The 10228-nt window shown below is 42.4% G+C and overlaps 1 protein-coding gene and 1 non-coding gene across 3 annotated transcripts; one reads left to right on the top strand and one right to left on the bottom strand.

Annotated features, from left to right (window-relative positions):
• Positions 1-5660: 5660 nt before the first annotated feature.
• Positions 5661-7247, bottom strand: LOC9630290. Of its 2 annotated transcripts, none has more exons than XM_002989106.2 (7): positions 7103-7247; positions 6948-7047; positions 6757-6877; positions 6571-6692; positions 6370-6491; positions 6121-6280; positions 5661-6067 (listed from the first exon to the last, which is right to left on the bottom strand). In XM_002989106.2, the coding sequence occupies exons 1-7, from the start codon at positions 7227-7229 to the stop codon at positions 5950-5952; spliced, it is 870 nt and encodes a 289-aa protein (XP_002989152.1). In that variant the 5' UTR covers positions 7230-7247; the 3' UTR covers positions 5661-5949. The 2 variants fall into 2 exon arrangements, with proteins under 2 accessions (XP_002989152.1, XP_024518692.1); XM_024662924.1 differs by having other exon boundaries at positions 5967-6074.
• A 2320-nt stretch (positions 7248-9567) lies between these two features.
• On the top strand, positions 9568-9639 carry TRNAC-GCA. The gene has a single exon. It is a non-coding gene; the product is annotated as a tRNA-Cys (tRNA).
• The last annotated feature ends 589 nt before the right edge of the window (positions 9640-10228 follow it).

Genomic DNA, 10228 nt, shown 5'->3' with positions numbered 1-10228 from the left:
AGCCAAAAACACTAATAAGAAAAATGACATGAAAAATCAAGATCTAAGGAAAATTCCTCATCACTCAAAATAATAATGCCACTTCCACTAACACAAGTGCTAATGATGTCAATGCTTCAACTACACATCTTCTCTATCCAACAATCTACTCCAAATGTTAACAAATAAACCAACAAGCCATAACAAGTGAATGCTATAACCCTTTCTAACACCTCATGGGCTGTAGCGCATGCGGTTTTGACCCTTTATCTTATAGTGATTTAGCATAGGATAACACCACGAAGCGGAACCTATGCCACGTGACATATGCCACGTGTCCAAAAGACAGTGGTGTGGAACCCGAGGTTCAGGGCCTTGGGCCACTAGGTGCCAAACTCCCAAGCATGGAGCCAAGGGGTGACGGAACCGGTCCACAGATAAACTCCCGAGCATATAGCCCAAAGAGCGAAGGGACAGGAGCCAAAGCAACTTGGAATAATCCTAAAGTAACCAGCATCCCAATGTCAGGACCAGCATGCAAAACGGAGCCAAACGGAGTCTGGCGCTATTTCAGCATACCGGTGGCCTTACGCGAGGATATGGGTACTCCACCAACTAGCATGGAATGGAACTTAGACTTAGGCCCAAGCCGGATGCAGAACAAGGACAGGCATGCAAGTGGGAGCTAGACTATGCCTTAGGTTGGTCGGCCATGCTTGACCTACCCACTATCCCTACAATACATTTGGAACCCCCCACAGCCCCCCCCCCCCCCTTGAGGAACACACGCTTTGGGCTTTCACCCCAAGCCTCCCTTAGTATCAGGAGTTAGTCTTTGGGACAAGTTTGAAACTTACTAAATATGGAATGGTGTTAGATTGCGAATTTGGACACGAGACGAACACCATTGTGTTCAGGCCAATCTCTACATTCCGTAAATATGCCAAATGAGCAAATCTGGACACTTTCCATAAATAACATTTGGGATCAAAATGAGACTAACATAAAGGGCATGATAGCGAGGGTGTTTGGTAGACATGGTAAGCTATCATCTAACGAATATTAAGGGACCAAACTCAATATCGCGGGGGTTCCTAACATTAACAAGTGCAAGTCAACAAATGAGTTTCTCTAACCAGGTCAAGTATGCTTGACTAAATAAACACTTACGAATTCCTTCCTTATGCTCATCTGGTCAAGTGCACACGCAAAGACCAATTTCTTAACTAGCTTAGGCGGAGACTGATAACGGGCCCAACAATACCGACTTCTTGCCATTGTGATGGTAAGGAAAGAGTGTCCGTAAGGACTAGCTGACAGGTAATTTTCGATACCCGAAGTCATATTCGCGACATATGCAAACCCTTCAAGGAATAAGGAACCAACTTAAGCTTAGCACAATGGACCACCATCGAGAATCCAGTCAAAGCTACTACGATGCTACTATGTGCAAGTAGATTAGCTTCACTATCAACCACTTTGGGGCTGATTATCGTTTAACCAAGCAACTTCGTAAACACATTATTCATTATCACATAGATATGATATAAAAATCACAATGTCTTGATCATCAATCAAGCAACACCACGAACAATGCCAATGTCATTACTTCAAAGATTTATGTGAGTATCAAGTGTCAACTCGATTCAACAAAATGCAACATAAATGGCACACTCCACCGATAAAGATTTACAACACCCAACACTACTAACTTTTGTTCACAACACAAACAAGTTCATACCACTCTCTTTCTGACCAAACTCAAAACTAATCCAACACCAAGCTACTCAAGGAGCAATAGCAAGGTTCCCTGGAAAAGAATTGAGCATTGTAACCCAAGTTTTCCAATAGTAAGCCTAGATAAAATGGTTTAACGTTTCACTGCATCCATCTCAAAACTCACCATTTGTAAGACCACTATAGCCAACATGCATCAAGGTTTGCATAATGTGTACATGAGCAATGAGTTAACACCTCATTGCAAATCATCTCTCCAAGAAGAGAAAATGATTTATGTGTTTAATCCTTCGTCCTGATAACTCTTTTTTCGGTCTCATCTTTGACTAAACCTCAAACTTGCATTTGCACTGCCTTTAGTCCAATCCAAAAAAAGTTTATGAGAGAGCACAGAAATGACTACTTGAACCAATAGACTAATCCCTACAGTCTTGATTAATTCACTTATAATCACGGTTAGGAAGGATCCACTAGTGTCATGCTAAATAGCTACGGACCAGCCTATTGCCACTCATAGAAAACCTAGGGAAGGTTTACTTTCACCTATGGTACAAGGAACAACTCATAGAACCACCAATAGGCTAACATTAATCCTGCCAACTCAAAGTGTAATCTTGAGTTGCTAATATGCCTCACTCACAAGCCCAAGTGAAAACTCGTGCAAATGGTACACCTCAAATCCATCCTATGAGCCCAAGAGCAAGCTCACATCATAAGGTACAACAAAGTAACCAAATCCATACCCAAGGAACAATTGCAAAGTCTTTGCACCTAAACATGTACCCACTCGGATCATCATTTTCATCTCTATGTATGCAACGAGACTAGTTGCCCAATCTTATTGGATAGTACTCGCCGAGACTCATTCTTTGATACCAAATGTAATGCACATGGTTTTTACCCTTTATCTTATGGTGATTTACCACTGGATAACACCACAAAGCAGAACCTAAACCCTCTATATGCCATGTGTCATATGCCATGTGTCACATGCCATGTGTCTATAGAACAATGGTGCAAAGCACGAGATTCAAAGCCATGGGCCACTGAACGAAGGAACGATGCCAAATTCCCAAGCAAGGAGCCAAGGAGCAATAGCACTAGAGCATGGAATAACTCCCAAATGTATAGCCCAAGGAGCGAAGGGACAGGAGCACGGAGCGACTAGGAACAGTCCCAAAGCAACCAACATCCCAATGCTAAGACTAACATGCAAAAGAGAGCCAAACAAAGTTTAGTGTTATTTCAGCATACCGGTGGCCTAACGCAAGGATATGGGTACTCCATCAGCTAGCATGAAATGGAACTTGGGCTTAGACCCAAGCCAGACACAAAACAAGGACAAACACGCAAGCAGGAGCTAGACTATGCCTCAGGTTAGTCAGCCATGCCTGACCTACCCACTATCCCTACTATACATTTAGAACCCCCCATATACCCATCTCGCCCCCCCTTGGGAACACATGCTTTGGGCTTTCACCCCAAGCCTCCCTTAGTTCTAGGAGTTAATTTGTCTCTGGGACAAGCTTGAAACTTACTAAATATGGAATGTCCTTATATTGTGAATTTGGACGTGGGACGAACATCATTGTGTTCAGAACAATCTCTACATTCCATAGATATGCCAAATGAGTAAATCTAGACACTTTCCATAAATAGTATTTGGGACCGAAATGATACTAACACAAAAGGCATGATAGCAAGGGTGTTTGGCAAACACTGTAAGCTATCATGTAGCAATATTGAAGGACTAGTCTCAATACGCAAGGGTTTTTGTCACTAACCAGTGCAAAACACAACGAGACGAGAACTCCTTACTAGGTTAAGTATGCTTAGCTAATAACACGTAGGAATTCCGTCCTTATGCTCGTCCGGTCTAAGTACACTCGAAATGCCCAGTTAACTCCACTAGCACAAGAGGGGCTAATAAATGGTCCAGCAATACTGACCTCTTGCCATCATGGCAATAAAGAAAGAATGTCCGTAAAGACTGGCCGACAAGTAACTTTCGATACTCGAAGTCACATTCGTGACATTAACTAACTTGAGGTGTAGTCTAGTTCCCACTTGCGTGCCTATCCTTGTTTTATGTCCAACCCAAGTTCCACACTATGCTAGCTGGTGGAGTACCCATATCCTTGCATTAGGCCACAAGTATGCTAAAATTATATTATACTTCATTTGGCTCTATTTTGTAAATTAGTCATGGCATTGGGATGCTAAAAGCTCTAGGATTGTTCCAAGTTACTTTATGCTTTTGTCTTTTTGCTCCTTAGGCTGAACACTTGGGAATTATTTTGTGCTCTAGTTCCTTTGCTTCTTAACTACAAGCTTAGCTCTCTCCTTTCATTCAGTGGCCCAAGGCCCTGAAATTTGGGTTCTGCTCTATTGTCATTAGACATGTGGCATGTGGCATGTAGCATGTGATATATGGCACATAAAGGGTTTAAGTTCCACTTTGTGGTTATCTTCTAGTAAATCACCATAAGATATAAAGTGAAAACCATATGTATTACAGAAAAAGAAAATGAGTTATGTGGAATATAATAGATTAATTTATTATAACTAGATAAAGGTGTATATTTCAAAAGGGGAACTAAGGAAGGTAGCCTTGAAAAAGTGTCATGATAGACCTTTTACATAACACAACAAAATATTGAATAGCAATGAATAAAAGATTTCTTATGTGGGTGAGTGCTAAATTGAGGGAATATATAGAATGAAGGATCTTACCTCCTCGTTTGGAGTGGACTAGTGTATATTGCATCGGTATCTCAAAGCTATAAGCTGGGAAGAAGTGTATCCCCTCAAGAGTATTGTTATAGTTTAAATGCTTCTTAAAGCTTTTACAATATGAAAAATTGACAACGTGAAGGATTACATATGTTAATGGCAAACTAAGATGCCTGTATTTGCCTGGAGCAAGTTTTGTGAAGGAGACTTAAGCCAATTCCCCATGTGTGTTTTAATATGAAGTCAATTATGAAGCTCTAGTGCATTGATAGTAAATTTCCCATACCACATGTAAATCATGGTCTTGACATAACTTTTGTTTTACAACATATTGCAAGCTAAAGCATTGGGGCATCTATTTACACAAAATCAATAATACCAGTAAGCATTTGAAGACTGTCCAAATAATACCACACTTCGTAGTGTTGTTTATGTGCACAGGGAGTTACAATATCACCAACATGCTTATGTCAATGAACAAAAAATGACTAATTCTTTACTAATGCTACTGCAGGGCAATTTTGGCCAGTTTAGGGTGTGTAGCACATAAAAAATGAGCTAGAGCCACAAAAAATGAGTTAGACCCACAAGAAATGAGAGGAGAGAAATTATTACAATCAGCACATCATAAATTTGTGCACATGAAAATGAGACAAAAATACCCTCATTAGATTAGGATGATTTAACATGATGCTTGAGGTGTCATGCCCCATGCATACATGACATACCCCATGATAAAAATATTATATATACACTCGCATTTCAATTGCTTATATAGCAATCGAAAAAGTGATTGTGTCCATAATATTTTTGTATGCAACTCAAAACAATAAGTAAATCTACACATGTGTAAATATATAATGCTCCCATGTGCAATCACATATTCATTGCTATAGATTGCATCAGGATTAAATATTTAATGCAAATCCATTTTTACAAATTTCTGTAACCATGTGTGGATCTTATTAGTTTCACTAGTGGAATTATGACTAATCCATCCTGCTCCAAGCAAGAAAATTTCTGGCAATTGCATGCCGTTTCTATAACAGGAATTTGGAAGTTGGTCTTGGTAACAAGCAAGACTGGAAGCCCAAACCACATAGTCTATTCAAAATGCTTTTATTTTATTTGTGAATTTCAACCAAAATAGATATAATCACAAAGTGGTTCTCTATAAAAAAACGTGGAATTAATATGATATGTCAAATGGATGAACTTCCATACATTTAGCTTCTTGCATTAAATTAATTCAGCTATCAAGTGCCTCTTGAGGTCCCTCCATTTCATCAGTCCCTCACAATCCTCAAGGTCGTCTTCACTTTCTAATATGGACTTCTCGGTTGAAAGTAGTCTTCTATATATCTCTTGAGTGAAGGTCTGGTGATTTTGCTCGCAAGCAAGAAATATTTCTTCTCCAAGAGTAATATTCGATTGTTTTGTTTGTAAGAAGAGATTATCATACAAAAAACGCGTACCTGGTTGGCCCCATTATACAGCAACTCAAGGCACCGAGTTAGTGAGAAGATTAGCCTCAGTATGATCCTGCTCACTGCCTTCTTCCTTCCCACACAATCTTCTAACCCGTGAGTGGTTTCTCAGCTTAGTCATTATGCACACCCTGTATGCTAGCAATCAGACGCGGTTTAAAATGATAAAAAGGCAAAAACTCACTTGTCAACAGCTTCCTCTCGACGAGCTAGCATGATCATGATGAAAACCGGGACTAAAGCCGCTAACAAATGCTTCAGTGTGTGGCCGCTTACCAAATGGCCTGTCCAACGGTAGATCTGATTGTCTGCAGCTTCTGCAACCTTTGCTAGCAAGTAGAAGCCTGCAAAAACCAGAGTCATATATATGATAAAATCGTTACAAAAAAAAAAAAAAAAAAAAAGACTACGAGAGTGAAGAGCTTAATCTTACCAGCAGCCCACAACCAGTATAAGGAATGCGTGTACTGTGGTGGCATAGTAAGTGTCATGACAGGAATCGCTATGCAAGGAACGAACTGAACCAAGGCATAGGGCCGCAAATCGTCAGCAAACCTGAGTAACAAAAAAAAGAAAAAGAAAAAGAAAAATGCAGCCATCTTACACTGAGTCACAGTATCATGTCAAGCCATACCTCCAGTAAGCGACGCTCAAGGCTCCAGCGGCAAGAAGTGGAAAAACAGACGCCTTCCCAGTTCGATCGTCTACTCTCTCGATGACGAACACGGCCATGATAGCAGTGAAGGATATCGTCATCTACAATTCAGAAGAAAAAAAAAGAGCAAGTGAAATATAAGAGAGAAAGAAGTGTTATAGTCACCGGCAGCCGATCCCAAACTAGACGGGAATCGTCAGGATGGAGATGGTAGTACGAAGATCCAAATGTGGTCGCTGCAACGCCAAGGAAGAACCAAGTCCATCCCAGGACTTCCCCTTCAAGGCTGCCAAAACGTTATAGTAGAGGCTCAAACACAAAGAACAAAGAGAAAAGAAAGAAAATGAGAGCTATACCTCAAACGAAAGCTTCGCCCTTGCAGCGTCAACACCATTCCCACGGCGCCAATGACGAGGAATGGGAAATTCGACACAACATTCAAAGCGTTGGGAATTCCTATCGCACGCAAACATGAGAATCAGAGACAAATTCCCAGCTTTGTATCGCTTACCAAGCATTGCGCGATGATCCGCAAAGTCGTGGTAGTCTTGATCCTGTGGAATCCTGGGCGTGACTAGCATCAGGAGCAAGAAGAGCAGAAGCGCCGCGACCCACAGCAGCGCCTTGCTGCTCGCCATTTCAAGGGAAGAAAAATAGCTTAGGGCTCGTTGTTGTGATAAAAGATAAATAAGAACTTTATCAATGACTACGAAAAACTTGTGATGGAGCCTTCGTGATCGCAATGAAGCCCTCCTGAGAGATCGATCGATCGATCCTACCTGTAGCATCTGGTGGACATTCCCACATGTTCTTCGACAGCGGCTCGAACCAAGTCCCGGTAGTTTAGTGGACGGTGGTTCGAAAAACTTGAGATTCTGGAGCGAGAAGCCTGCAGGCGCATTCGACTTTGAGAACCAGGGATGGCTTTCTCTAAATCTGCGAAGATCTGCTGACCTTGGAAAGCTTGGCACTCCATCCTGCATGAGGATGACAGCTTCCGCAGGTCTTCATCATGTAAGTTTTCCAGATAGCCGACGTTCGAGCTTCTTTACTTTCCAAGGGGATATTCTACAGCTCGAGCAAGTAGGTGCCGGCCAAGGAGTCTGAGATGGAACAAGTTGTGCGCTGCTTTGGTCCACTTTGCAAGCGGCGAGGAACGAAGCCCAGGATAGTGATCCTTGAACATTTATCTCGAATGATTTGAGCTCCCAAGCAGCTCTCTAATCTGTGACATCATCCCAGAGATCAACGCTCGCTCTAGATCCCCATAGTGTCCACCTTTCGGGGATGCTATCAAAAGTTTTCATGGCTAGATTGCGGCGTTCATAGACGACGTAGGACGAGCACATGTTCGTCATCGTGCTTGTGCTCTTCAATGGCTTTTCATCGGATGCCCAGTCGAGGAGATAGCATCGTGCTTTGGCATTACATCGAAGAACTCCTTCATTGCTTGGATGTCACGAGCTGTGGTCTAGTGATCATCGAATTCATGGCGACTAGATGCCGGACCTTGCAACGGTTGTAGCATCCGAGCATGGTCCTCGTTGCGCTGCCGCATTCGCGTAAATAAGAGTCTTTGCGTCGGATGCATGCGTACGTGCTAGAAATGATTACTCCATCGCAAGAACACGAAAGATCGCAAGTACCTTGCATTGTTTGTGAGCAGGTAAGCTATAGCTTTCCAAAACTTGCGACAGCGATTGGTGCTGACCACGGCGTCATCGTCGTCCGGGGCAGCGTCGGCAAAAAATCGAGGAAATCAGGGCATGCCTTCTTAGGCTTCTTGTGCTGATCGCCGTCAGCTCCAGCTCCAAATTCCGCGCTACCTACGATCCGGCTCGCCACCGGCATTGCGCCTCCTCCACGTTAAGGGTTCTGGATATACCTGTCCCATTCTTCCCTCTACTATAGCTGATCTTACATTGCGTATTGGAGAGTGACGAGGTTCTCCTTTTCTAGTTCAACGTCGTGGACAAACTTTGACGGTAACGCTTCTTGTCCACGTCAATAAAGGTGGCCATCGTGTTTACTTGCTTGTCTTTGTTTTCTTAAGTTTTAGATCGCGATTGCTGGACCACTTGGAGGAAGAATGATATGTGGGTTTCCCAAGGGGTGATTTTCCATGCCTTCTAAATGGCGTGGTAAGCTTACAATTGTCTCTTGTAATCTTTGTGCTCTAGCTTGGTGTGGAAGCGTGGGAATTTTAACTGTGACGCTCCGGAAGAGTCTTTAAGTGCACACTTTCTTTTATCCTGTTCGTTCGCTCTTAAATTTTTCCTAGCATTTTGACATCCAGGTTATAAGAGGCCAGTGGAACTCTCTAGAGGATACTCGAGAACGAAGTTGTACTGCTTTGATTTTGTTCTGGCTGCAGCCTCATTCCTTTGCTTCGCTTGGTGTTTTGCTCGACAGACTGTTCTTAAATTTGGTTTCCTTGAGGGCGTTTCTGTTTGAGTTTTGTTACAATTGCAAGCTCTGCCTACCTCTGCCTAGCGCGTACTGGAAAATGCGATATCTAGCTAGGATTCTAGCAAATTCGACAGGCAAAGTGGTTTGTTTCTTTCGTTTTTCTCGAATCAGCGTTTAACCTTTGCCGGATACATTGAGGCATTTTGTGACGCTTGCTCGGACCACAGAAATCCGTGAAGCTGCAAGGAGCTTGAGTATGCTGTTCTCTCGTTCTCAGTCATTGTTTCTGTAAAGAGAAGATCCTGAGCTTCTTAAAATAAGCATATATCTGTTCTCGATTTTTGCGGGTTGGCCAGTTTATATCTCAACTATACCAATGCGTGCTCAAATGAGGAACTTGGCAGTGAAAATGCAGGGCGGAAAGATGCCAGGATTGGGAGACCTCGAGGAGCTAAGCAAGAAAAGCAAATCGGAGTGCCATTGGAAATAAGCCAACACTCAACGACGTACAGAGTAAGAAAAGGAAACATGATCTCATCTCTATTAACCAGATATGGTTTGTGTGATGGAGGTATAGCTCAGCGGTAGAGCAATCGGCTGCAGTCTGATAGGTCACTAGTTCGATCCTGGTTGCCTCCTTGAAGTGAATGAATTTATAGAGGGCGATGAAGAGATTTTTCAGATAGTTTGTCTCTAGTTTTCTGGTCTCACATCTAGATTCTGACAAGTGGATCAAAGGCAGAAGCTCATTAAAAGCAGGTTTTATTTCTGTTTTATCACGCGTGATAGTTTTTCTTTCTTTCCTCACAGGAGGAGAGTGCCTACTTTTTATTAAAAAAAATTGGAAGTTAAAAACTTTGATGAGAGCAAACGCAAAAAATTGCTGGAAGCTCTTGGTGACGACGGAGGCTCGAAGAAAGGCGCTTGGGCAGAAGCTCAAGCCAAGTGAGTGGATATCGCAGAGGCGGTATTGGACAACCAAATGCCAGTACATGGATATTGTTCTCTCCTTCGAAGTGGTGAGATATGATCGTGAGTTTCTTTTGTCAACTCGAATTTTAATTGATTTTTTGCAGGGGAAGTTCTATGAGAGATCGGGCACAAAGAGCTCGACTAGTTGGAGACAGGTAAATGCGTATTGCGTCCCAAATTTTAGGCTTCAGGTTGGAGTGCGTGAGAGTGGAATTGAAGACGCTGTTCAGAAACTTGTAGCGCTACTACAAAGTCG

The sequence above is a fragment of the Selaginella moellendorffii genome, unplaced genomic scaffold, assembly GCF_000143415.4.
Source record: "Selaginella moellendorffii unplaced genomic scaffold, v1.0 SELMOscaffold_94, whole genome shotgun sequence".
In the NCBI taxonomy this organism is placed as follows: Eukaryota; Viridiplantae; Streptophyta; class Lycopodiopsida; order Selaginellales; family Selaginellaceae; genus Selaginella; species Selaginella moellendorffii.
Note: the sequence above shows the minus strand (reverse complement) of the source record. Positions and strands in the feature narration are given on the sequence as shown.